Source organism: Strigops habroptila, chromosome 7, assembly GCF_004027225.2.
Source record: "Strigops habroptila isolate Jane chromosome 7, bStrHab1.2.pri, whole genome shotgun sequence".
Taxonomy (NCBI): Eukaryota; Metazoa; Chordata; class Aves; order Psittaciformes; family Psittacidae; genus Strigops; species Strigops habroptila.
Window position 1 is genome coordinate 64714187 of NC_044283.2, and position 13345 is coordinate 64727531.

General features: G+C 36.0%; 1 protein-coding gene across 4 annotated transcripts in view; it reads right to left on the reverse strand.

Annotated features, from left to right (window-relative positions):
- Positions 1-612: 612 nt before the first annotated feature.
- IL15 (interleukin 15) overlaps positions 613-13345 on the reverse strand; it is a 30362-nt gene continuing 17629 nt past the window's right edge. For all 4 annotated transcript variants that reach the window (XM_030492587.1, XM_030492589.1, XM_030492586.1 and 1 more), the window contains 5 exons: positions 4891-5000; positions 4321-4402; positions 3823-3864; positions 2101-2244; positions 613-1516 (listed from right to left, as the gene is read on the reverse strand). In XM_030492587.1, the coding sequence (XP_030348447.1) occupies positions 1403-1516; positions 2101-2244; positions 3823-3864; positions 4321-4402; positions 4891-5000 (492 nt within the window). In that variant the 3' untranslated portion in view covers positions 613-1402. The remainder of the gene's footprint in view (positions 1517-2100; positions 2245-3822; positions 3865-4320; positions 4403-4890; positions 5001-13345) is intronic.

Sequence of the window (13345 nt, forward strand, 5' to 3'; positions counted from 1 at the left end):
GAACCTAAAAAGCCCAACCAAAGAACATAATAAGGATCATTGTATAAGATAAATCATTGTAGCTGACATAGTTTTAGAACCTTACGACCTTCGTATAAAATTTATTGTAAGCAAAATAAGGGCTGTAGATAAAGAGCATCTGAAACTAACAGATGTTCAGGATGTGCTGTAGCTAAGTTAACCAATAAGTAGAAGGACGAGAAGAAATCACTCACTTATGTCAGCAGTGTTACCGAACTAATTAAACTGGCATAAGCACTTATCTACTGCACAGGCCTCAAAGACTACCAGAAAAAGAATTCAAGGAAAAGATAAGGTGATGAAGAGGAAGATGATGAAGACACGACCACCAAAAACCACTACCATAATAAAGTGCGCATGCAGGAAGAATGTTCTAGGAATGTGATGTCATGTATAAACAACTTCATTAACATGTATACAATATAATGAATATGTATGACTAACGACAATATAATCACAGTTTGATTGATGCTCGGACAGAACATGCTAGGAGGAGCTATCCCCCGTGTGTTCTCCGGCGCCGCAATAAAGAATACCTGCTTGTCAACTTAAAACTTTGTTGACGAGTTTTTAGCAAGTTCTATGAATCAGTTACTTTAGGAAGAGTTGAAAGAAGACTGTGCAACATTTCGGACCTACCAGAGTCTTAGGTATACAGTTATGATGATTTCCAATAATTGGTCAAAAGTGATTCCTGCCTGCTTACCCCAAAAGGAGGCCAAATTTACAAACTATTACATAGGAAGGATTTCTACTATGTAGATTTTTTTTTTTTAAGTAAGAGTCTTGATCATGTCCTTTACTCATAGAAAAATCAAAAATAGCAAGGAAAACTGTCAGACATGACTAGCAACAGAAGTGAGAAATGAGCTAGGATCTTCTAGGAGTACAGATGGTAAAGGGATAAGGTTCAAATAGCAGAAATAGCTATAGACAAATCCTTCAACAGGGTATGATAATTTTACATTAATATTAATAATAATAAAAGAAGAACTTTTCTCTGAAACCCCATTCAGTTAGCCCTGAACCGATGTTCATAAGGAGGTTCCTACTGCAAATAGATACCCTGAGATCTTCTTAGAGAATTTTGTTCAAGGTTGATAAGTTAGACAGGATTTCTTTTCCAGTGGACTTACCAAATATTAAAGAACATTTAAGCCAAGAAGAAGCTTTAAACCCTGTTAAATCCCTTTCATTTATAATACATAAGTAACATAATTTGTATGTATTCAATATACAGGGATTTTATTATTCTTTGTTTACATGTTATGCTGTGTAAGTAAGATTGTGAGTGATGTTCCTTCCAGTTTATTGTTGGCAATAATCTAATTTCTCTGAGGATGCTTGTGGAAGAATCCTGTTCCCAGCTTGTGTCTTTTGGTCAGTGTTTGCATTCCTTCTGTATAACCTTTACAAAACTCTGTATAAATTCCGTAAAATTTTTTTCTTCATACTCTTCACATTCTTTGCATTTTGCTGATGTTGTGGAATTCAACTGAAAAACAAAAGGCAATAGTAAAGCAGGGGCCTGATCTATTTGTTCTCCTAGAGAACTAGCCCTTGTTTGTCCTGTTCTTGTGAATAACTCCTATGTAGTCAATGGCTACAGAAAGCATTGCTGGAAGCTTCTATGGTACTCATGGTGTGTGCAGCTCCTGGCTTGCTTTCGGAGTAGGATCAACTTTCAAAAATACAGCATTTCAGTGAGAGAAGCAAGTGGCTATCCCTTTGAAAATTAAGATATTTTTCTGTATGTGTCTGAGCATACCTGACTTTAGATGCTGAAGTTACAAATTGTTATTTATGCATACACGTTCAAACACTCTGATATATGTATGCAAGCACAGTCAGAAGTATTTACTTTAATGGGAGTCTTTCTAAAGCACACTAAATTCTGCATTTCCATTGTTGTATGTGTAGCTTTTTCATTGTTATATGTACAGGTTACTGGATCTCATTTGCTTTAATCTGTACCATTCCACTTTTTACATAACAAAAGTGGTATTTCTGCTACTGAAGAAACAATTTTTATTTGTTTGGATCTTTTTTTTTTCCCCAAAGACTACCGGTGTTACTTACCTTGTTATTTTCTAAGCTAGCATTTCCATTTTTCCATATGTTTAATACATCCTGTGTTTTACTACAGTTTTTGATAAGACATTCTTGAAGAATCACATTTGTCTCCAAGAAAAAACATCTTATTACAGGTTCTTGGCATTCTGTCTGGAAAAAAAAAGAAGTTGTAAGTTTTACAGTTAAAAACAAATAAGTGAATGTAAGATATTTATCACAAAGTGGATCTTCTTTGTTTACTGGATATCTTTTCCTACTGTTCAAATAGTTCTAAATATCTCCAAAGATTGGCTGTGAGAGCGTTAGCGTTAGTTAAGATCATCATATTTGTTAAACATAAAGGCCAGCCAATATGCTAATATGAGGTGAGAGGTAGTGTCTTGGTGAAGAACATAGGAAAATATTTATTTAGGCTAGGAATCTGGGATATAAATAAACATAGTCAGTTTAAATTAGTATTATTCTTTGTAGTTCTAGCACTTTCATTCAGAGATCTGAATTCAGATTAGGTAGGGGAGAAGAGAAATTAAGAAGAAGCAGCAGAGCTACTAATTTCTCCACCAAGTCAACAACAAAGCCAAGAATAAGTCCCAGGTTATCTGATTTTAAGAAAAATTTCCTGACATTATCAGGTACTTAATCAGCCATTACAGTGGATTAACCTCTGGCTCACTTCACTTAAGAGAATGTGTGTGTGGATACTAATGTGTATGTTTTGTGACCTTTTTTTCCTGTCATGTACAGGGCTAACTGTACAGACACATCAGACTATGCTTCCTCAGGCTTGCCAGATCCACTGAATACATCAGCGTGCATGCTCACTGAGGATATTCTGCGCTGAGGTAGTCAGTCCACCATTTCTAGGAAATCCTTGATTAACTCTTTATGCACAGTATTCATGTATTGTCTGTTTGGCACTGTTCTTGTGTGAAGAGTTTGTGGTCACGAAAGTGGTGTCTCAGGAGCAGGCTACTACCACAGTAATCAATCCAGCCAATTCCACCAGGGCTATACCTGAAGTTACCTCTAGGAGTGGGATATTGGCTGGATTCATTTTCTTGGTGGAATGCATGTGTCCCATGGAGTGCAGACTGAGCTCCACAGCAACAGATTATGAAAAAGTCTCTTTAGGAATGAAACTGCATTTAAGATAATCATATTTTACATAGGGTTCTGTGATTGTATTAATAATTATATTGGCAAATTAACATACTTCATCCCTTGCAGGTGTTGTATAATCTGCAACTACTAGAAGTCTAAATCCTTGAGAGTACCTAGGTATTTGCTGTTAAGGTAAGGAATGGCAAAAGATGAGAAATGCACAGGTAGATGTTGATAGTTACTCTCCATATTCCACTTCTCCAGTATTTTATTCCATAAAATAGTGCATGGTGTTAAGTAATCATCTTTGGAAGTATTTTCTTTGCCACTTTTTTCCTCCCTCAAGTTACAAAAGAATACCAACATTATTTTAACAGGGTTTGTTTAAGATAATTTTGGATCATCGCTTTTAATTGATTCATTTTAATAGCTGGTGATTCAATAAAAATAATACCTGCTTACATAATTTATCATAAGTACTTTAACAGAACTGTTCCTTCCAAGGCAAATTATTTGATTTATGAAACTTTTCTGAAATATGACCAAGGCTGCCTTAGGAGTAAGTTGTGGTGAAGAAACGAAGCTAATATATTAGACCAGTTGTGGTCAAATTTTGACTTTACTTACATCCTCATCTGTGTCTGCAGTATATAAACTGACATCAATGTCCTAAAAGAAAACAAGAGTTAGAATTTTGAACATTAACTAAGTTTTACAGATAACATATCCAACTGCAAGACATGGATTAGCTCCAAGTACAAAGGCCCAATCCACCCAGGTACTGGGAGCCAGCAAGTCAGAGTATCTTAAAGTCACCTAGTAACCTGTGTGGAGGACTCATCAGAATAGAGTACTTTCTCCTAACTAGCAAACTCTCAAGCCCACTGCCCCTTTTCTTAGGAAAAGTGAGAAAGAAAATAATATTTAATTTTATGCAGTATTTGCTCAACCCCAGTTCCCTTTACCCTTCTAGTCCTTTGCTTCCACCCGTGAAACAGCACTAGACAAACACCATCCCTTTTCCTGCTCCCCGTCACTGACACTTCTTATCTAAGTACAGTGCTAAATATTTAATTATGTCTGTTCTTATGATTATATGAAATGCTGACTTCTTTATGCACTTACTTTGGACGTCTTGATCTGCTCCAAATCTTTCAGAACTTCCTCCCACTTGCAATGACCTGCTGCTGTCTTTGGTACATAAGCACTAGAACAAGAAAACCAGTGACCATTTGCCTAAACAGTAGGTATGCATGTTTATGCTGAAAAAGAGTCAGAGATTAAGATACTATAGATATATTGTTTACATGTATACAATATGTAAATGTGTGGGGCAAGTATATTTGACAAATCATAAAATCATGTAGATTCATAAAAACTGTATCTCAATCACATATTGTATAAGCAGTCAATGTGTTTTTTGAAAAGACCAGTTTTATAGAATGTAATGCAAGAGAAAGGTTCAACTACTTAACGTAAAATTACTACAGTTCTTTTTAAGCATACAAAAAAATCACAAATTTCAAAGTCTCTCATACTCAAAATTTTCCACCCCCTGCTACTATGGAATTTCTACCTTACACCCTGTAGGAATATTATTTGCATCTTAGATGTAATTTTTTGTGTACAGGGAAGTTTCCTCCTGCTATGGATAAGATATATTTACTGTATAATTAACATTGACTTTGTAGTTACCATAGGAAGAAGATGATTAGTCCCCTCTCATTCTTTAAAAGGCAAAAGAAATGGCTGTTCAGAAGAAGATACAGCTGATATTGCAGACAAATACTTTTCAGGTGTGTTTTCTGAAAGACACAACCAAGATGATAGCATGTCACAATCTAATTTCACAGAATTTTGCTGTGGTACTGTCTTAATTAACCAATTTGACAAGACAGCCAATCAAGACAAGACTACCTGTTGTGTGTAGATTGAAATACCAACTGATCTGTAGCTTGCAGAAATATATAATCACTTTACAAAACGGTGGAAAATCAGATGCTGAAGACACATTGCAAAATTTGAACTCATCCTGGGCTCCCTATTTATTTATCTGTTCATAGTGCAAACTGCAATTTAATGCAGGGAAAATATTACAGAACTTTTGTTTTATTTTTCTCCCTAGAGAACTTTCCCCTGGCTACCTTTTGCCACCTAAATTCTATGAATTACCTACAATTATAACATTACCTACAATATTGTCATCGCATATATGAGAAACTCTGCACTGAATACATCAAATGCTATAGTTATGTGTCTAGATCTGAAATATAACATTTAGATATAGTATACATTTATACTTCTTTAAGTAGTGTATGTATATCTAATACTGGGAAGTGACGCATTTAAGAGTTCTGTTAGTGGAGTCTGACAACTGAAAATAAGGAAGAGCTGTGAGATGTGCATTGACCATCAGCAAACATTTCACTGTGCACAGCCTGTGAACCTTTGCTCCAAAGTCACAAGCCCTTTGATTTTAGCTGCTACAGCTCCTTCACAGAGCTAGGTTAATTATCAGCAACTGTGCTTTTGATCCAAAGTTTGACATCTTATCATATGTGCAACACATTTGTATTAACTGACTTAAATTCTTGAGCAGTCGTTTATTTACATATGAACTTGCAAGTGAATATTTAAAAATGGACCAAAGAACATAATAAAACAAGAGATAGCATTGCACAGTGGTAAATATATTGAAATGAGGGGTCATTCCATACTTTGTCCCTGCCTGTGGCAGGGGAGTTGGAACTAGTAGATCTTTTTTAAGGTCCCTTCCAACGCAAACCATTCTATGATTCTGTGATTGTCAGTCTTGCAGCTAACTTACTGAAAGCTGCCTTATGTACTGGCAAATTTGTAACAAATATTTTTTATTCTCTTAAATAGAAAATGTTTTAAATACATTGCAATTATTTTGGTTTCAAAACCCATAGATATAGCTGAAATAGCATAATAACCTAATCAGTACATAAATTTCCACGCTCAATAAGGTAAAGCAGTGCCAGACCCTTTTATCACATGTGTTTGTCCAAAACCTGTTAAACAAGTTTATACATGAATGATAAACAGATACACTTTAAATTACAATACGACCACAGCAAGTAATAGCTCATCTATTTTTTGAACCATTTCAGTAACGAGAATGCTATGTTGTTACCCAAAGGATGTCTAAATCCACGGCTCAACCTGTTACTGTTTCCACAACAAATGGAAATTGAAAACATGTGAGTATTAAAACCAAAATATCAAGTCTATATAAATACATTTTTTCCAAACATACAAGAATGTAATGCAAAATAAATATGAACTGCTTGCCTATGGTCAAAAGAGCTAGATCATTTTATTACAGTATGACAGAAATGCTGTAACCTTCCACAGTTAATATCGTTTGATCTAAAATTTTTCATGGTGCTAATTTTGTTTGTTTGTTTGCTTGTGTATAAATCTGCACTCTGACTGTTTTGATTTGGTTTGCCAGTCATTAACAAAAAAATTCATTTATGGCTTTTTAAAAATTTATGTAATTGAAGTTCAAAAGTAGCCTTATGGGGAAACCTCAGGTACATTTAAAGAAATGTAAAATCTGATTTGTTGGATACAGCTGAAGAAAACATTTTTCAATCCCATATTTAGGTGTCTTAAAATGTTTTCACAAAATTATTTAAAATGTATTAGAAACTTTTAAAAATAGGTAAACATTCTGATAATTTTACAAGCCAATTTTTATCAAATGAGGTGGCTACAAATGAAAATATGAAAGACTAATGTTGGGCCCAAAAGCACTTACCAGCTTTGTGTTTCATAATTAGTATTATGGGGCCCTAAAAAGCTCATTTGAGAGGGAGTTTCAGTCCAAATGCATTGTCAAATTTATGCTGTAGAACAAAGTGTTCAAGGTGAGGAAAATAATACATTATAGTACCTATTGAATAATAGGCCAGGGTTATCATTAGTTTGTCATTTTGTTTCCTTTTTTTAAATACTTGTTCACTGTTATGACAATGGAACACTGTGTTCTTAATGATTTATGTAGTTGTCTTGGTCTTTGGTTTTCTTAAATGAGGTAGGTAACAATTTTATTGTAAGGAAATAATCGTTGCTAATTTAAAATAAAAGTTTTTAGAAGTAGTAGAGAACTTGTACTGATTGTAAAATATATACTCTAAAGGGTATTCCATTTGTTTATAGAGAAAGAGGTTCTTAACATCAAATAGATCAGCTAATGCATTCATTTCAAAAATTTAGGGCCATTCTTTAGATAAATGTCTTAATTATTTCATCCAAGCTATTACTCAACAACGTAGGAATTGTTAGCTCACTTACATGTTTTGACAAATTATTCTCCTGCCTTGAACACACATTGTTGTAATGTAAAAATTTCCTTTGGCTAGCGTCAGTTTTTCTTCTCTTACTCTGTTTAATCATTAACCAATTCCTCTCAGTCTTCGTTATATCTCTGGTACCCTTGTTCTATAGAAGCTTGAACGTTGGACAAGGGAGTAGCTTGTAGTCAAATACATATACATTTTTATCTGTAGCTTTTGTTTTGATAACATACAACTCTAGGTTAAGGATTAAAACCTTTGTAAGTGAACACATGCTATTCTGAGATGCAGTTAAGAATTATGATATACATAATAACCTGTTTGGAAAAGGAATACTCTTTTTTTATACAATGAAGTTAAAATGAAGCACTTTAAAAGCAGATACCACTGAGTAAAATCTAAGTCATGGTAGTACTGGGTTTTTTTAGTATTTACTTATTATAAGTAAATATATTTTTTTATTTTTTTTTTTTTTTTACCAGAAATGGGGGCATAAGCTGCATCGCTTACCCTGTGCACAGCCTAGAGCAGTTGCGTGTCTCGTAGGACAGTTCTATACACTATCAAACACAGGGTAAAGGTTGGACTTGATGATCTTAAAGGTCTTTTCCAACCTAGTTGATTCTGTGATTCTATGAATCCTCATCTGCTTCACTGTTCTTGGGAACAAGTGCCCTGAAGCATACAACGTACTGAGATCTCATGAAGAGTTTAGAAACTGGTGCTAATATTTTCACCTTCCATGGGAAATAGGGAACTGGATAGTGGCAGTGTTTTCTTCATGGTTGTATCATGCTAGTGGTTCATACTTGACTATGTTCCCCTGCCAGAACTTTATATCCAGCCCCTTCAGAGTCCTGGAGTGTCCGAAGAATATCTCACTATTTACCACACCACCACCACTTTCCCTCCCACCCCTCCCCCCAAAACCCAAAACAAACAAAAAACAACAACAGAAAAACCCCCACAAGGTCTAACCTTTTTTTTGGTTACTCTCAATTTTCCCTGACTTCTTGACCTCTAGCACACAGCTTTTTTCTTGGGCAGTCCTTTCTCCCTTTGCCTCTAGGCTTTCTGACTAGCCTCAGTGGTGCTGATAGGTGTCACCAGTCCTTCCATTTCTCACTCTTGTAAGCAAATCTTTCTCAGACTGTTCTCTCTGTAACAACCTGTATTCCATTTTTGTTCATCCTTGGCTTCTTGGTTTCCCTTTTCTGTGTGCATGATGTGTTGCTATTCTTTAATTTTTTGCCACACAATGTTTTGTTTCTGCTGGTTTCTCATCTTCATTCTCTAGTGCTCTCAATCTTCTCTTTTCTCTATTACTGCTGCAAACTTCCCTCTAAAATCATACCATCACCTCCAGCCCTCTAGTCCTTGAACATTTTACTAAGCAACATCTCAGATCTAAGGTATTTTTTTCCAGATTCATTTTCAAGTACTGTCTGCATCGTGCGGAGCTAAGCTCTACACCCATTCATTTTCATTGTTTCTGCAATTCTTCTCCTTTAGTGTCTCCCTTGCCAGAATAATTACAGCCTCCTTTAGAGAACTCTGCCTCCTCCCCAACAGTACCATCCTGTGGCTCTTCCTCTGCTGTCCTCTTGTTTGTTGCCTCCACTAAGTAATTTTTTTGTCCTCTTGTGCTAACACAATTGCTTTACAGGGGACAAGGCACAAATAGCTGCACAACTAGTGTGCTGCATCTATTGAAGTTTTTACATTGCACGTAATATTGGAGCTCCTCCTCTATGGTCAGAAGCAAAGAGAACATTTTTAATGTCAGAATCTATAGGATTGGAAAGAGAAGATATTTTTCCTATTCGTATCCTAGTTTTGTAAAAAAAAGATTTTTTTTTTTTTTTAGGAGAGAAGCTGTGGAGAGTAAAGATTTCAGAAACTAATGGAAGTGACTAAAAAAAGAATAAAGCCCATAAAGAAAGCAATACTTCTGAACTAAACAGCTGTTTCAGCATTGAGCCCTTAAATAAGTAATTTTGAAATCGAATTTTCATGGATCATAAGTAAGTTTTAAAAGAAAGACATGTTCTTAGTGCCTTGTTATGGAGTAAATGCTAGAAAACACTTCAAGTCAAGGGAGCAGACTCACTGAAGAATCTCTGTGCTCTTTCATTCCTAAGTTCTTCTAGACAGTGTAAAGGGAACAACCAAAGGGAAATAAACAAACGAAGACCCCTGAATATTAATTAGTGTCAGAATGTATTTATTCTGATGGGATAGAATTCAGAGATAAAGACAGAGAACCACAATAATGTAGTCTGAGACAATAAGAAACTCTGTAGCAGATGCAACCTATAGGTGCAGCCCTCTAAACAGACTTTGAGAGTAATTTCATTTGTGTATCAGAAATGTTGTGCGTCAACAGAAAGCAATATTTTCCTATGAAGGAATCTAGTACCAGGGCCTTAAATCTTTTCCCAATTTTTACAGACTAGTCACATCTATCAAAGAAATATGTTTTACAGCTCTGATAAGTTCTGTTCTAAACATCGTTTGATGCAGCAACCGTTACAAAGTTGCTTCTTTGCTATGGTGGTGTCTGAATCCATTATGATTCCACAGCCATTTTAATTTCTCTTCTCCCTTCCTACCTTCTTTGCATAGAAGCTCGTGAAATCAGCCCTCAAACTCCACCAGGTGTTACCAGCAGCTCTCCTCCTCAAGGTTTGAAGGCAAAAAGCAAGCTTTCCAAATTTCTGTCTAGCTTGTGCTGATCCAGAAAGGAAGTCAGTGGAATTACTGAGTGTTAAACTGAATCACATGCTTGAACGCTTGTATGGATGAGGGCCAAAACATGACTTAGATTGTTATGCCTTCAAGCCTTTATTTTACAAAGCTAAAGTGCTTTCTTAGAAATTTTGTATTTAGCTAGAGTTAGGCAGGATAAAGCACTTTTGCAGCTGTCATTTTAAAATTGGGCATTCTTTAAATATTTTTCCTGTTTTATTTCTTCCCTTTCACTCCCCTCCTTCAAGAACTATAGTTTTCCTTCTTTTTATTTCATAGTGGTGACTCGCCGGTAGAGTACTATCCTACCTAGCTTATTTGTCTTGTACGCTCATCGTGCTGACCTTCAAAAGAGTATTCTCAGTTAGCAGCACAGCAGGAAACTTTCAGTTTAATTGCTTGTGCATTTATGTGTTCCTGGCTTGCTTACATACTTGTTGATTTGCTTTTGACAGCCATCGAGTAGGACTTCCTTCTCCTATATGCTTTTGCTAATTGGCATTTATGCCGGAAAGCAAAGTTTGCAATGCCTGTTTGAAAATTGTGCCCAAAGGTCACAGAGTCATTGCTGTTCCACTCAATAACTTAAACTTCAGAATTTGAAATGTAAGAAGTTAAGTATTTCCTTTGACCTTTTTTTGCAAAACATGCTTGAGACCTGGGTCTTATACCATTGCCTTATGAAGATGTGTCCTATACTTACTCGGCTATAGGCCTGAGAGGAAGTTTGTCTTTGGTGCAAAGAATGATCCTATACCTTTCCAAAGGGCCTTACAGTCCCACTAGCAGTGAAGCCCAACAGAAGCACTGCAGTATTTAGGGTTGCAGTATTAGTAGTGGAATATAAGTATAAACATTGTGAATTAAAAGCTTTCCTTTTAGTCTGTCTGCTTTCGCTAGTTTGTCAGTCACAGTTTCAGAACAACTCATACTCCAAGACCACAGGCCTCTGCCACTAATAGCTCTGCTTGAAATAGGGGTGCCAGGTCCCTCTGTACATGATTGAGAGACCAGGACATCAAACATGTTGCATACTCCATAGGTTAGACTTAACCCTTTGCCTGTCAATTCAGGATCTCTCGTAAGCATTTTTTGCCAGCAGGCAAAATCCAACCAGAAGAGAAACCTAATATATGTTGCCTTCTTTTTACATCCTTCCATGTAATGTCAGTCTTTTCAAGGTGTTGATCACTTCTTAAATCATGAAAGATCAACTTAACGTGGTCCTGATGCAAGTATATATGATATTAATGCTAGGTTTGCTTGACAAACACTGCGATTGATAAATGGAGAAGCCCCAAGCCTTGGTAGTGGCAGAATTGAGTTAAAGGCATAGTCAGTAAAGAAGCAATACACAACAAAAAAATCTCATTTGTAGGGTACAGATGGTTAGCTTTGACCATTTATCCCCAAATAACCCCCCTCAGGATGCAATATGCAATAATTAGTGAAAAGACCTTTCAGAGTATACTCTCCCAGATTAGTAAGCAGTTCAATCACAGGATATTAGAAATGTAAAAGGCATTAATAAAACACACAAAAAAAGAGGGAGAACTAGTCATCACTGAAGCCTGCTTAGCAGAAGGTGTCCTGATCTATACATATGCTGTTAGGCACTCCCTGCAAATATTATTTGTGATATTTTTACATCACAGAAACAAATATCCAACAGGGAACAAAAATGCAATTACGGATAAAATTTTTGTGCACTTAGGGGTAGCATGTTGACATATAAACCAGTCCCAAACATGGAAACTTAAACAATAAAAAATATAAAGGACATCAATTCTAGCAATCAATTCTATTAAATTAATATATATACGTATTATTTACAGAGTTATGATTAGTCTTGCTAAGTAAAAGGAACATTTTGGGAGATAACATAGCCTGCCAGAAAAATTAATACTACTTATAAATTGGAAAGTGCACATCTTCAGATCAACGTCAGTCAATCAATCAGTCTCATTTTCAAAACAGACTGTTTTCAGCAGCTCCCACTGAAATAAATGCCCGATTCAGCTGCAGGTTTAGTAAGTGTGCCACATCCCCCTTGTGGGAAGGCATAAGAGGAAGATAAGCTAAAGGTAATACTTCCCCATAGCCTCTTTTCAAGCAAGTTTATTCATCACTTTTAAATAGTAAAGCCTAGGGATTAGTTCAATGTCATTCTAAGCAAGGGCTGAGACAGTGTTTGATCTGCCTCACAGTCATAGTCTTTCTTTTTTATGGAAAAAAAAAATTAAATTAACAAAGATATTAATAACTGTGTTTTGTACCATTTGGCTGAGTAATACTGGGTTTGCTGAAGGCAATATTAGGCCTGCTGTCTTATACAGACCTCTCTTTACTCTTCCACCACCTTACTGCTTGCTTGCCACCAAAGGAAGACAACATTGTGAAATGATTTACCTTGTTTTCTTTCTAAGACAAGATAACAAAGTTTGGTTTTGGCAGATATTCACCCAAATGCCACGTAAGTTCCACATGGTCTTATTTCTTCCAAATTGATTAGGCCAGATTTAATACTATCATTTGTTTTACATTTGCATATTGAGCCTGCAAGTTGCTGTGTCTGCACATGGGGTTTTCTACCTTTTGCTTTCAGAGCCTGACTGACATGCTGATCTTTGTCTTAGACATGTATAGGCAGCCAATAACAGTTTTGCATTAGAGTGGACAAGCAGGAGTTTTATATTAAAGCTTCTTTGCACAGCTCCTATACACTCAAAGGCCTGCAGAAAATCGTGTCACAAATAATGACTCTTCATTAGCCCCTGATGGTCTCCATGTAGTATGTACCTTGAGGGTAACTTGTAATATGCAGATAAGAAAGGGTTATAGTCCTTACAGCTTAAAAATTGGGCACATATCCCTGATATGAATTGAAACAGCACACTGAATTTAGGAATAGCAGAGCTGACCATAAGTAAAAGTCCTCTAGGCCTGGTGTCTCCAACCACAGCCAGTTGTGAATGCCAAGAGAAGAGTATACCGAAACCTCCTCCAAAGCTTGTCAGATTTGGGGCTAGTGTTCTCAATTTTATAACTTCTCTAGCCTTTTTTCCTGCTGTTTATTG